This window comes from Mchenga conophoros, linkage group LG5, assembly GCF_057382185.1.
Source record: "Mchenga conophoros isolate Kocher_MC1m ecotype Shallow Benthic linkage group LG5, M_conophoros_male_GT1.1, whole genome shotgun sequence".
Taxonomy (NCBI): Eukaryota; Metazoa; Chordata; class Actinopteri; order Cichliformes; family Cichlidae; genus Mchenga; species Mchenga conophoros.
Genome location: NC_140530.1, coordinates 30334777 through 30350091, shown reverse-complemented (window position 1 = coordinate 30350091; position 15315 = coordinate 30334777). Strand labels below are relative to the sequence as shown.

The 15315-nt window shown below is 38.7% G+C and overlaps 1 protein-coding gene across 2 annotated transcripts; it reads right to left on the bottom strand.

Annotated features, from left to right (window-relative positions):
- Positions 1–3508: 3508 nt before the first annotated feature.
- Positions 3509–14712, bottom strand: agtrap (angiotensin II receptor-associated protein). 2 transcript variants are annotated; one of them, XM_085274811.1, is made up of 5 exons: positions 14518–14705; positions 13598–13632; positions 13298–13406; positions 11182–11377; positions 3509–6344 (listed from the first exon to the last, which is right to left on the bottom strand). In XM_085274811.1, the coding sequence occupies exons 1-5, from the start codon at positions 14542–14544 to the stop codon at positions 6220–6222; spliced, it is 492 nt and encodes a 163-aa protein (XP_085130937.1). In that variant the 5' UTR covers positions 14545–14705; the 3' UTR covers positions 3509–6219. The 2 variants fall into 2 exon arrangements, with proteins under 2 accessions (XP_085130937.1, XP_085130938.1); XM_085274812.1 differs by lacking the exon at positions 3509–6344 and adding an exon at positions 6353–7739 and having other exon boundaries at positions 14518–14712.
- Between the last annotated feature and the right edge of the window lie 603 nt (positions 14713–15315).

Here is a 15315-nt window from a genome sequence, read left to right as displayed (position 1 = left end):
CTGACCCCCTTCTCTTCAGGCTCGTGTGGACTGGAGGGTAATTGGAATCAATTTTGATGCCGTTATCGCTGGTGGCAGATGCACGAGGCTGCAGTGTGAAAAGGTCAAGGGTTGAGAGCGCTCTCCTAGGGGACTCAAGATGCCTGAGGCATAAAAATGTCACTGCTGGATCAATTTCACATGTAAACACGTTTTAATCTCAGAGGACTTTTGAGCATTTTTGTTGTTGTTGTTGTTGTTTTTGTAGTTTTCTTATTGCTGGTTGCCGAAGAGCTCCAGAGAGCAGGTGGAGGGTTAAGATGTTGAAGATTGGGATATCAAAGTAACGCTTTCCATAACTTATCGTCTACGAAAGCCAAAGATTCTTTCTCCTGTGCATCTAGACTCAATTAGAGACTCGTCAGCTTGAGCTTGTCAATAAATATATATATATATTTTATCACTCACTTCCCCCATGTTGTATAATTTACCCAGGAACACAGCCAAGGGAGTCAGGTTGACCTCAGTTGCTTTCAGGGTCACATTTTTACCCTCACCCTCAGCTGAAAGCATGTCATTAAAAATATTTTTTCCTTTGTATTTACACAGAGATCGCATTTATAAATAGAAATTTATTTTAACCTGAGTTTTTGTTTGAGGAGAGAGAAAACAATAAAGACTAACAAGAGAAAGAAAGGCAAAAATAAATGAAAAATGAGTGTATGGAATACGTAAAACCGCCATAACATAAACTGTAAATTTAAGCTAACAGACTAGATTGTGTTACTAATTCTTATATTCAAATGTATCTCATTAGAGACAAAAAAATGAAACTGTAGTAATGCCATCATTTATCTCAGTCACCACAGAGAAATTATCAGATTTCCTAAATAAAAAATATGGAGGAATAAAAACGTAGCTCACTTAACAACATAAATTCCCTTAAAAACCCTACAGGCCAGTTTCATTTCAGAAATATTGGACACCTAAAGATGCTGAAAATTGGTGTTGGAAGTCTGCAGTCCTGATGCCCACGCATTCATTTTTTTTCAGACCTCTCTAGGGATCATGGTTAATGCAATAACAGAGCTGACAAATTGAGTTGGTTTTATTGCATATACCACAATGGCAGTGAGTGAGCGTGTCCTTGACTCGGAGGAATCAGGTGTGAGCCCGAGGATGTGTTAAACCTGCATGCATGCAAGGCTCAGGAGAGGCAGTCCTGCAGCTCCTTATTAATCAACAGCTTGTTGAGCTCGTGGCCATTCCTCCTCCCCCACCTCCTCTGGTGCACCTTCACACTCTGTCGTCTTCATACGTTGTTTTTTTTTTTCCCCTTTCTCTTTTAAAGCCACAGCCTCTCATTCTATCTTTCACAGGTTATCTATACATTATGTCCTCAGCTAGCTGTTATCACAAGAAAAAAGAAAGGAAATTATTTTTCAAAGATCATCACGGTACCTTGTTTTTGACCGTATCCTCAAATCATTTGACCAAATGAATTAAACATCTTCCCCAGGTGTGAATAATCAACTCAACTTGAACTGCAATCGTGAGCCTACTCTGTATGCTGAGAACATATTAACTGTGCTGTTTGGTTCTTTCAGTTTTATGGCTTGCTGTTGGCTGACATCCCTCCTGGATGACCTACAATATGGCAGATAAATAATATGAGAAAAGAAATATGTCTGCTGTCTCCATGTTTATAGTTGGAGGGTTGCTCATATATGTTTGTCTCTTTTAAAACAGTGGAGTGCCAAGTTGAAAGTGGAAATGAGACACTTTGCAAACTTCACTTGTGTTTTTGTATATTCAAAACTTTTCAGCCATCACCTCAAAGGTGTCTTTTTACAACAAGGCTGAATAGGGCAGTACAGTGCGTAAGTCACAATCTCATTAATGCGATCAATCATTTATTATCCTAAATCAACCATCTAGCCAACCAAACAGTAGAGAGTAAAATTTATAGAGGGAAAAAACTCATTCCCATAGAAAAAAGCAAACATTTAATCAAAAGCATAGTGTGTCACTATAGGGCAGCACAGTGGTGCAGTGATTAGCACTGTTGCCTCACAGCAAGAAGGTCCTAAGTTGGATTCCACCACCTGGTAGGGGCCTTTCTTCCCTTGTTTGGGTTAGCTTAATTGGTAAACCTAAATTAGGTGTGAGTGTAAATGATTGTCTGTCTCTATTAGACTGGCGCCACCTGTCCAGGGCGTACCCTGTCTCACGCCCTATGTTAGGGGCCCCAGCCCCCCCGTGACCCTGACGAGGATAAGCGGAAGAGAATGGATGCGTGGATGTTAAAATATGTGGGGTTTATTCCAAGAGGTTTAAGAGTTTACTTTTTTTGACCTGTTAACCTCTTGGTATGCGCACACAGCAGCTTCTTCGTCTCAGTGCATCTTAATTGAGCTCCCTAAAAAGGTGGCAGTGCTTTAGGATCATATTTTTTTGTCTTTAAATGGTAGAGGTTGCACTTACCAGTGCAAGAAGAAACTGTTTACTGAATACATAACTAATATTGTTTGAAGCATCCTGAGCTCATGCAGTGATTTCCATTGCATACACCACTACAGAATCGTGTCTATTTTACACGACTGCTCCCTGTGGATCACAATCGTTGTGTTTTGATTTCGTCCTTGTGTGTGGAATCTGGCCAATCCTACGAGTCTTTTAATATTGCGCACCATAGATGATGAGCAAATACTTTGAATATACGGATTTGCAGTCTTTGACAAATTGGTGAACTGTCCCCATTTTTATTTCTGAAAGACTCTTTTGAAATGTTCTTTCTTTTACATGAAGTTTATATAATTTTTAAATCATTTAATTCTATTTTTATGTCAATTTTACACTGTTTTGTAACATTTTTTTAAACTCAACAATACTATTGTGGCAGAAACTGAATTTCCCTGCTTTATAAAGAAGCCCACAAAGAACTACAATCTACAAACAGATGACAAAGCTCTCAGCTCAAGGGCTTTCAGCTCAACAGCCTGCACATTTGAGGACAATAAACCATTTAAGCTAACTACCTCATCACAATAAAAGCCCTTAGTGACAAAAACCTTGACTGCAGGTTCATAATCTGTTAACTTACTACTTTTAGAGTATATAAAATGTTTTCATTTACAACATAATTTACTGAGCCACACCTGTTTTCACCAGAGGTGTGGGTAAAAAATGCTAATGAGGTGGTTTACATTCCACGCGTGTACAACTGTGTCACTTGAATTTTTATAATTGTGCTGAGGGAGGCAGTGGAGAACGAATCCTTCACTTTCATGATTCTTTTGTGTGTATTAAACATTTGTGTCATTTTAACTCACTCATTGTAGCGTGAATTTGCCAAAATGTGCCAAAATTGAAAGTAGTGTGACTCTCAGAACATGCACAGTGGAGTGCAAAAATGGTTTAGTGCATGGAGGACAGGAAGATGAATGTCTTTTCTTGTCTTCTGTGACGGGGGTACAAATGAATGGTAAAGATATATGTTAGTGGAGCAGGATGAGAGGAACTAGGTATATGAGAGAAGGTAAAAGAAAAAAAATTTAATTGCAAGAAAATGGACTGTGCAAAACAAAAAATAAAAAAATAAGGTCATATAATAAGGTGATCATCACAGAATCAGTTAAACTTCCACATAATTCTTCATCAATTTCACCTGATTTTGTGCGAATGACACGTGGAGGCCACAGATCACAGATCCCTCTGATTGATGTTTTCATTTTCTTTTTTGTTAGGAGATGAAACCTGCAGCCCACTCAGGCCCACTCCTTCAGGTATTTTCATCCACACCATGTTAACTGTGTGTCTCCTGCACACTCAGAGGTGTGGAGGAGATTGACCATTAAACACAAAAGAAATACATTGCTCTAAAAGGGCAACAATCCAGCTGCTGGTCCGGTACCTGCTCCTTTATGTGGGCAGGAACAAGAGGAGCACTGCCAGAGCACAACAAAAGGCCTCTGGCAGGCTACTTGTGTGTGTTTCACACCAAACTCTCAGAATCAGAATCCACGAGGGTGGAATGAAAGCATGATGTGATGTAGTGGGACCTCTGCTCACAGCCCGGTGGTAGAGAACACCAGAACCCTCAGCTACATCCAGTTCTCCTTACAAATTAGAGGTGGTTCACAAAAAAGTCTGGAGATGCGACGGCAAAAACTATGCAACATGTGCAAGCATGACAGCAAACATATGGGAAGGTATATCCTTTGAGGGTTGCACAGACCTGAATGTGCTAACCAACCCTGACTGTTATTAGGTGCCTGGATAAAATCCTCAGTCGCACTGTTAGACCTTATCTTGGTGCACTAAGTACCACCTGGTGCAGGACAATGACTCATATGGCAAACGTGCATAGGCAGCTCCCTGAATGATGAATGCACTGATGATATTGACTGGCCCTCATGTTCCACAGGCCTGAATCCAGACTTTATGAACTGTGATGCTGAACCTGGACTACAGTCTGTCCAGAAGCTCACTGATGCTTTGATCCAAGTCTGCAAGGAAAGCCCAAGGACACGATCCAGATGTTGCCAGGGCTGAATACAGGTACGTGGGGGCCATGCTATAGTGAAAGTAGCCTCAGCCTGTGATATGTGAGTTAAGTGTTAGTTTAATTTTTTATCTTAACTATAGAAATTCTTAGTAGCAACAGCAGTAATGTCTGTTTAAACCTAACGTAAAGGCTTGATAAATAACATAAATAGGCTATTAGATTAAACATTTGGCTTAATTAAATTATTCTTGTTAATTTATGGTAACCTGCATTTCTTGTGGTGCAAAAACAGTTTCTCAAAATACAACTTAAACTTTAGAAGTTATAACTTTACATAAGCAATACAGCAAACTGCAACTCTGCATTATTTAGTATGCTTCTTACAGGCTCTTTAGTAACTGCAAGTAAGGTGTGTCTTGTGATCTATATGTCACGCTACTATGGCATGCATAATTTCACATCTCTATACTGTGACCAGTATAGTTACCACATCTCCATTTAGTCACACAGTTTATCAGGATTTCAAAAAAAACACAAAACTCCAATCTTGTAACACTTTCAAAAGTGAACCGAGTCCAAATTGTCCAAATGATGCAATCCCTGTAGCCGCTTTTCTTTACACTCATATCGCTACCATAGTCGGACAATCTGCCAACAAAAACTGAGAGTACACACTTCTTGAAAAGCTCAGTGAACGACTTGTTGCACATTTTCAGTAACCACAGTGCTGATGTGAACATTTCAAGCTTTGAACACTTTTACTGTAATAATACTTTCTCATATCTCTTGTGCCTACACAGCAGACATATTGTAACATATCAGTATGGTGTGGTCTGTAATTTACGCTAAACACTGTAAACAGGTTTTGCATACTTAAGCAATTTACTTGCAACTATTAGAATAACAAAGAAAACAATCGTTTACTTTTTTTTAATAATCATTAACTGACGATTATGTGATGCTACAAAATCAGCAGTCTCTATATTTTACATTTTGGTAGATTGGCAGCTTGATATGAAAAAAGTCTTAGTATGAAGAAACTAAATATCAGCATAAATGAATAGGGCCCATCTGCTTTGCAGTGAGTGTATTTTCATGCCAAGTTAGGAGATGAAACATTAACTACAGTTCTTGCTATGCGTTCAGTTTGGTTGAAGCAGTTCAAATTTCACATTGCTTTTGTATTTTTTTCACCCAAAGTTTAACTTCCAAGGCACAGCAATGCACATTAATTTCATTTCTCGTTAGTCAAAAACCTCCATTCTAGTCAGCAGAACTGTAATATTTAAAATAAAAAGATCAATTGAAAAATATTAATCTACTGCTTACAAAATGAGAAACGGACTCTTTGCATCCGAAAGTACCACATTTGTGGGAAATAAAAAAGGTAACAGAAAACAAAACCGCTGTAGACACAGCAGTTCGATTCAACACCTGTCTACTAAAAATAGAAGGTGAAAAGTACGGCATCACAGCATGGGAATGGGAGAACAGTTTTTCCTCTGCGTGCGTTCAGCAGGTATGTGCCAAAGTTTGAAATGAAAATGGGTGTAATTATGCCACATTTCACTCTGAAGCTCAAACTGATGACTACTTAGCATAATAAAACTTTCAGAGTTACACGCCAACTGTACAAAACAGGGACGACACAGAATCGATTATAATACTTGTCCCAAAGTGCTGGGCAGGTGTTGCTGAAAGGAAAACACTGCATTGCTCAACGGCTGCTTGGTTCAGTAAGCGCGAACTCCTGGTTTGCTGTCCGGCGTCTGGTTGAAGGGATTTCCTGAGGTAGAGGAGCCATCCTGCTGGTCAATGGACTGATAGGCATCTCGGTTTCGTGATACAGAAGGGAAACCTGCAGAGACAAGCCACAAGTCTTCAACATCAGATTTTAACCACATCTAATCATGGACCTTGGAGACTGGACTGTTGTTGATATACATATTTAAAGTACTGGCACCCAGAAAGCTCAAATCTTTTTCTTTATTGTTTTCCCTTTCTCCTTACACACAGATTCATGAAACGGTTATGCAGATTTGCTATCTTGAGTCAAGTGCCCAGCCATGTCTGTAGAAATATAAATGACAGTGCTTGAATCTGTTATTACCAGCATACATTAAAAATACACACTCCCTCTGATGAATGGTAGACTGAGAAAACAGCCACTTTTATTCAATATCCTTCTTTGATGGAAGAAGAAATTCCTCCCATTTCCCCACTACTGTTTGATTAGTCATTTTGAGAAGAGTTTGGGCACGGGAACTTCACTGATGTGAGACTGAACATGAAAAATCTCTTGTCCTTCTGTCAGCAGTCAAATAATCAAGATTATTTGAAAAAAATAAATAAATAAATTTACCAGAGGATATAGCTTCCTTGCTGTATTATAGGTGGGAACGTTTATGAAAGATTTTTATAAAGGGACTTCACATGAAGCATCTACAACAAACAGTCCTGACTCTGACATGGCCAGAATATCAACTATCCCCTTTGGCGTTTCAAAGACAGCACCTCTGCACAGTCCAGAGTCCAACTGCGGTGACAAACATGCACCTTTAACGCCAGTAAAACAAGAAATCTGGTTTCACTGCAGCTGTGTGGGAATATTGGCAATAGCCCAAAGATTGACCAAAGGATGGCATCACATAAAGCTCAACAAAGCGTGTGCATAAAACCAGGCCATACTCACTGTCTAGTATCACATCACATCATGTTGATTTTAATTAGGCTCATTTTAGAATGTGCAGCATCATGCAGCTCTGCTTTAAATACATGCAAATACAATGCAAGAGCACAAATGAGGCATCTGGGGACTAAAAACCTGAATAAACCATATAGCTGATGCAAACTTTCAGATACATATAAACTCCTAAAATACAATAAATAGTGTTTGCATAAGAGCAATCTCTACAAACAAACATAGCAATGCAGGCAGGTATGGGCTTACTGAAGGTGGGAACAGTCAAATTAAAAGACACATTAAAAAAAACACAAAGAGATGGACAGCAGAACACTGACAAGATGATTGTTTAGAAATAAATACAAAAGGGGAAAAAAAATAAATCTATTTCTCTTTATCATCCTGCAGCCTGATATGGAATCTTACTTCCTGCATAGAAGGAGTTGGAAGAGGATGATTGGAGGAGAGAAACTGTAAAAAGGGAAGAGGCCAGGAATCAATAGCGGCGCCCAATAAAGGCACTGTCAGCACTGTCCGTAGTGCATCGACTGTCCACAGAGGTCTCAAAGTCTGAGAGGTCAAAAGGTTGAAGAGAAGAGAAGAGAAGAAGAAATGATCAAATTCCAACTACAACAACAAAAATCAGCCTTTACAAAAAATAAATACTAAGGTGTGACAGTAAGGTATGCCAAAGAGCAAAGGATGACATGCAAGAAAAATAATGACATTTTAAGTTGGGAACAAATATTTAAGGAGTGCACATTAATTTAATTTAGGAGCACATTAATTTAAGGGTAATGCATGGCAGGCAGTCTGCTAAGCTGCAATTTACTTAGTTATTGCTAGCAAGGCTGTTGCACTTTACATCACGGCACAGTTCTGGTACAGTTCACACATAATGGCAGCAGACTCATTGCTCAAAATTAATGATAAGTGTTTAAAAGATGAGTCTGTCATTTCAGACGTGCTATGTTTATCTAGCAACCAACCGTCAATTTTCCAGTCGTTTGTTGTATTTAGTTTCCCTGGCTGCAGAGTTTTTACTAACTTTTCAATGTCTTGAGGTGCACTGTATGAAAATGAGACTCCTATAAACAGTCTTAAATATGCATTTGTTGGCTAAAGCTTAAAGGTCCCTGGTAGGCGTTAGGCCTAGTATTTACTGTATGATGTGGAAACTGTTCAGACTGCTATTTGGTCTGTCTACAATAGTCTTTGCATGCACACGATTAAAAATCAAACTACACAAACGCAGAGATAAAAATTAATCTTATCTGTGTGTGTGTTTTTAAGCACTTGCTAAGTCTCTTTAGCAAATACGACCCTGGATAACACTGGCACAGTTTGAGATATGAAGTTATTCAAACCATTAATAAATGGCTTTTTCTAATGCCAATTTAAAACCTCAAAATGATTGCAGTTAGCCGTAAACATAAATAGGATACCAAACTCAAAGATGGAGCCTTTTCACTCTAAAAAAAATTGTCCACATTTTTTTTGTAGCTTGTTGAGGCCAGAGGTCAGAAGTGAATGGCCAGAGTGCTTCAAGCTGATAGGAAGGCAAAAGCAACTCATTACAACCAAGGTGTGCAGAACAAAAACAACAACAATCTTTCTATAATTTAAAATCTTTATAATCTTTATAACCTCTTTCTGCTATTTGCACATTTTTTACTGTAAATTTCTAAGTTAATTTGTAAATTTTTGTAGTAACCTGTAAATTGTAAATACTGTAAAACTTTTTTCTGTCATTTAATAGTCGGGCATTGCACAGCTACAAACATTTCACCCCATGTCATACTTTGTATGGTTGTGTGTGTGTGACAAATAAAATTTGAATTTGAATTTGAAACCCTTCAAACTTGTAACATGGGCTACAGTAGCAGCAGGCACCACTCCCCTCAGCTAAGAACAGTAAAATGAGGCTACAATTTTAAACTGGACTACAGAAGACTGTAAAAAAAAAAAGGGTGCCCTGTCTAATAAGCCTCAATTCCTACTGCACGAGAGCTGCCAAGTTACCCAGCAGGATAAGTTGGAATCTCACAAACCTCAAATCATCACAAAATAGTTTCTTGAAGATTACAATGATCTCACTGTAATGCCACGAGATCTGAATCTAAGAATGAACCTTTGGGATGTGATGGAAAAGGAAATTCAGCTGACAAATCTGCAACATAGTGTGATGCAGTCGTGTCAATATGGATCAATATCTTTGAAAAATGTTTCCAGAACCGTGTTGAATCTATGCCATGAAGAATTAAGGCAGGTCTGAAGACAAAATAGGGCCAAACCCATTAAAAACAAGATGTACATAAAAAAAATGCTACCATCTATGGCTCACAAATGAGAAGGCACCTTTTCCTTTCAATTTTGCTTATGGCTTTTAATTACCTGCCAATCATTCACAGTGTAAACAAAATCACAGCTTATTACTTGCTGTTCTTTTTCAATGCTTTCATCTACCCATGTAAAGTACGTGCCTCACCTCTATGTGCTTTGACAGTCTGGATTTGCCTGTTTATAGGTGCTAAGCACTGGTTGGTTTAATGACCACAGTCACTTTGACTGACTGCAAAAGTGTGACGGCTCAAATGTGCAGTTTTTGCTTCATTGGATGTAAAACTTAAGTCTAATACACAAACTCAGAGTAATTCAACCACCATAAGAGGTCCATCAATCAAAATTCTGGGAGCCCCAAATACCTGAATCAACAGTTCACTCACACACACTTGATTGTCTGGTTCCCAGAGTGCTCAGTGCAGCGGGGAACCATATAGATGCCAACAACGCAATCAGGCAGCAATTAAAACTCACATAGTCTGAAACTGACATTAGCCGCTTTCATCAGTCATTACACACTCTAATGGATGTACCTGCTGTGTGAATGTGGCGGTAAAGTAAAACCACAGAGAGAGCACATTCATCAATATTCAATTATCTGCCAAGCATGCAGGAAATATATTTTGTCAACTGCAGTTTTGGGTCGCAATGCAAGAGAAATTTCATTACTTTACCCAGCGTGACATGAAATAACATAGTATTTTGGCCTATAATACTAATATTAATAGTAATAAAATTGCGTTACACCAACAATATGTGGTTTTATTTTTCCCATTTGTGTTGTTGTTGCTCTTATTATGGATCAATCGCTAATGAATGAGTAACATTTTCCGGGATTTAAGAGTCCAGCGGACGTCACAGCTCAGTGGGATTTCTAATGGAAAAGCTCTCAGCAGAGAGAGATAAAGTCTGCAAATCAATGACCACACACACTTGATCAAACATCCCTTCACTTGTTAGCGTGCTTATTAGATGTTTGCCTGCAAACAGAACGCTATACACCCAAAAGTCAGTGCCAACACAAAGAGTCTCTTTCTGTGTTCATCAGATTTGAGTCCATCTGTGTTTCTTTCCACATCACTCCTGTGCTATTTCTGTCCATGTGCTATCATGGCAGATCATACACTCGTAGGCCTGCATGGGCTTAATGTGTTTCTCCATGCAGTATAAACTGGTTGCCAGGATGACACACAAATGTAATAAACATTTCATTGAGAAAGGGTTTCTTTGACTGGCCGAGCTGCAGCTCAAATATTTCTCTGCATTTTAAGTCTTGTGACTGTAACTAATCAGTTTGACGGTGGAATCATCTGCCAGCGCTTTCGCTCAGCGTCCTGCCAGGTTGCTGCTCTCGGCAGGCTTTTCATGGCAAACGGCATAAAACAACACAAGGAAGACATCAAAGTGCCCTTGGACACATGCATTACTCCATACCTTAGAGCTTTGGTCATAAAGTGGTGGGTAGGCTCAGGTATTTTAGATACTTTCTCACTAGTTCTGAAATTATACTGGGAGATGTACCCTCTGTGTTGTGTATGTATTTCTGCTTTCATTACCTTTTCACAGCTTTCATGACAACAAAATGAAAAACTGAGGAACCTGAGCCAAAATCTTTTTAAATCTCGAAATGTTTTATGCTACTGTACGTGACCCATCTAGTCGTACTTACCAAAGTTGATGTTGTAATCTCCTCCTCGCTCGCGGTACATTTGGTAGACAAAGAAGCAGGAAATGGGTTTGAGCAGCAGGTTGAGGATGGTCATCCCTGCGCCGAAGCGAAACAAGTCGGTCGAGGCACCGAGAGGGTAGAATATTCCGAGATGGACGATGTCGGTCAATATTGTCAAAATCATCCCTATCAGAAACTACAGGGAGCACACAAAAGAGACATGTAAAGCGACATAATTGTAACATGGAAAATGAAGTCATTTGGTTGGTGGGTGTGATATAAAAAAAAACTAAAGTATAGCATACATGTTCTGGAAAAAGATTTTTGAGGCAAGCCATTACAAAAAGAGTAAAACAAAACAAGATCTTGTCTTATAATTTGGGACAGTCAATGTCCATATTGTTAAATGAGAAATAACTTTCCAATAAAAAAAGAATTAAATATGAGTTAAACATGCTATTAGTTAAACACTTGAAAATAAGTGAATTCACTTAAGGCACCTGAGAAAAATGCTGCCAGGACTTAACCATACTGGAAAAGATATACAGTGGGCTATATTACCTGCAGCTGATTGGGCGGGTGATTGATCCAATTTAAAATACCACTCAGTGCTAAGAAATCCTGCTTATCCATTAGTTGTGCACCAGTGTTTTTTCTTGATAGATCTTGGACATGAGTGAATATGACATTGGACTTTAATGTACACAAGGTAAAAGGCTCCCCTGTGGTTACATCCCAGCGTCTATAAGTCTAAATTAAGTTCAGTACAGTGACAGAGTCCAGTACTGTCAAACTCTCGTTTTGGTTACTGTCAAAGAATAACACAGTAGACAGCTATTTTGTTCAAGATTCATCCCTTCATTTCAAACACTCAAAGCCTGGACAAAGGTGGACTTTAAGTATAGTTTTGTTAAATCCATCAGTTAAAGTTAGTCATAGTGGGTTAGAGTCATCCACAAAGCTACATAGCCCCCTGAGATTAATATAATTTCCCATCAATTGCAGTAAAGAGTTTGTTTTAGTTAAATAAAATAAGTAACCACATCATTCAAACAGAAACTGAAAGAATCCGTCCATTACAAGGACATGAAGATTTAGAGTGTAACAAATATTTTGCATCAGCATAAAACTATTTATGCAGTGAACACACAACTAAAATGTAGCAACCTCTGGGGCTGAAAAATGAAATAAGAGCTGAAGCTGAAGCACCAAAAGCTGCAGCCCCTGAGGTTGGCTTCACGGGCCAATCAGGTCCCATGCTAAAATGTCCAACGTTACAGCAGAAATGCATAAAGCATTTTGACATCTGGTGTTGTTTAGTGTTCAATCATACAAAAACACACTTGAGTAATTTTAAGCCTGTTTTGATGCAAGTCAGAATAAGCATCCCATTTAATATTACAACACTTTATGAAGGTACCCTGCTAACCAAACTAGCTAGCAATAGATGGCAACTCCTCCTCACTGCCTGCTCATGTTAATATGGTCAGATTTGACTTGAAAAAAAAAAATGAACACAGCCAAAGCCAGAATGTGAAACTCGATCCAAAACTAAAGCCATGAAAAACCACATACCATTGTGGCCATCTTCTATATACAGTCTATGAGAAGGGCTCAGTACTTTGTTGACCCACAGTCAGGATGAGGCGCTTAATAGTTTCCTCTGACAGACAGAAGAGCCAACTGCACAAGTTTTCCTTCTATCTGATAACGGCTCTCATTAAAAGCTGTTCTTGCTTCAGAACACAATCAAAAAACAATTCTGAAGTCACACTTTTGTTTAGTTTTTTTTCCCCTTAGTCAGCTGATGTCACTAATGTACAATGGAAACACCAGTCACGGGTTCAGAGTTACGGTATGATATGGGTTGACAATTCTGAAACTTCAAACATTTAAATTACATTTGCTTAAGGAGCCATTTTAAACTGTCTGAGGGCCTCAGCTACTGTACTGTGGTAAATTAAGGGCTCTTTTTCAAAGGGATGCTCACAGAATGCCCTAGATTCCACAGACAAATAGGTTAGCACAGATATGCAGCACTGCACCTAAAGTTGGACTACTTAATGTGTCACATGATGCTATAAGAGCGTATGAAGAAATGAAGGCAGAGACTCACCATGATCACTGCATCTATTGAGTCCCTCTGTGCAATCGCCCACACTCCAACTGCTAAAACGCTAAAGTTCGCCCATGTGAAGGCCACCGACAGCCACACCATACTCCCCCTGAAGGAAACACACAATTCATACGAGACAGATTCTTACACACCCCAGGAGAGTTACGTGCGATTTCACAGAGGATGAGACATGTAGGTGAAGGAGTTGACCTGAATCAGGAGTATAAGCATGTGTCTGTGTGCCAAAAGAGGAGAGAAATTCCTCAGGTTTGTGGAAAAAAAGCCTGTGCTCATACTCACCACACTGTAAGCAGCCAGTGCACCAGTACGATGGCCTGGAATAGAGAAGGACAAAAATGTGTTTACACTGAACTGAGACCCAGAACAACCAGTGTATAGCTAAGAATGATGAAACTCTATCACTCAAACACAAGTTAAAAACTTCAAATAATAACTGCGTGCAGCTAATCTGCAGCAATGATTTATCTTTTTATTTAGGTCTCTAAGAGGACCAAAGACATCTTTTTTAACCTCGCCAAATTGCATTTTTTATACATATGATTTCCTTCAATTCTGTGAAACAAAGTAAAATTAACTCATTTCAAAAAACTTTAAGAGATAAATGAACGAATGACTGAATACACTAAATGAATATAAAAATGCACCATCGTGCAGAAACTGTTAGTGTCCTCCAAGCTTACTTTTAACATCACAGGTTTTATAATCCTTGAAAGAGCTGTCCAAAATTACATTTGACCCATTTTAGTCTTTGGACAGAGCACAAGGACACTTTTGTCCCTGTTCAGTTTCACGGTTAATCAAAGGCATCAGTTCATCAGTTAATGTTCATCACAGAATATAGTTTGTCTCTACTATTTTTTGATACCTTAGTTCCCCCCAAATTCACTGCATATGAGTGTTTAAAGTGTTTGTGAAAATAAATATGTTTATATGTTTAAATAATGACCTCTGTCAAAGGACCTGCTGCCACTCAAAATTGTCCTTCAGGGACCGTATCCCCTGAACATTACCTTAAACACTTCTTACTTAATAGCAAAAAGTAGAGCAGCAGTTTACTGTGATCTGAGTCACAAGCAGAGGAAGGTCGTTGCCACACAGAGGAATTACCACTGAGGAACAGAGCTGACATTTCATTGAAAACCAGCTTTTGTTTGAGCGTACAAGCCGAGGCAATCAGAAACGCAGAAAGTAAACCTCACCTTTAGATTTATGGCAGGGATTTCCATAATTGTCTGTTTGGACAAAGCAGCTCCTCCTTGATCCGATTCGGCGTTTCAACTTGTTAAAGAGCTACATGAAAAAGTACCGCAGTTTCTCTTCTTACACAAACTTCTGTCCAAACCCCTCCTCCCGTCGGCTCAGCCTTGCAAACACAAGCCATGTGACAGCAACCTGACTCGTTCCCATGTGACTCCTGCCCCTCTCACCCCCTCACCCCCTCCCCCAACCCCTGGGGTGCGGTTCAATTGGCAAATTTGCTTAGGAAGGTTACTAACTAACTGAAGAGACCCGGAAATATGTGTGCGGCAGTCAGCCGCTTCCGTGCTTCTTGTATTACTTCCTTAAGCAGAACTTTAATTTAATCATTTAATAATAACTGGACGCAAGGAATTATATATATATATATATATATATATATATATATATATATATATATATATATATATATATATATATATATATATATATATATATATATATAATTGAAATGATATTTCACTCTTGTTTTTAGTTTATATTCCCCGCATGGTAAATTAATATTATTGAACTTTTCTTTGCCACACAAACACATGAGATTTCAATTAAAGGTCCAGAATGTATTTAGTACATCTTAGTAGAGTAGCTCAAATAAGTCAAAAGATATCAACCAAAAACTATTCTATTACACATTCTCAGGAGGATATAACTGTACCCGGATTCTCAGCACAGCCCGGTTCAATTTTCCTAAGTGGCCTTTCTAAAAGTATATTAACATAAAAAAAATTCTGTGAAGTTTT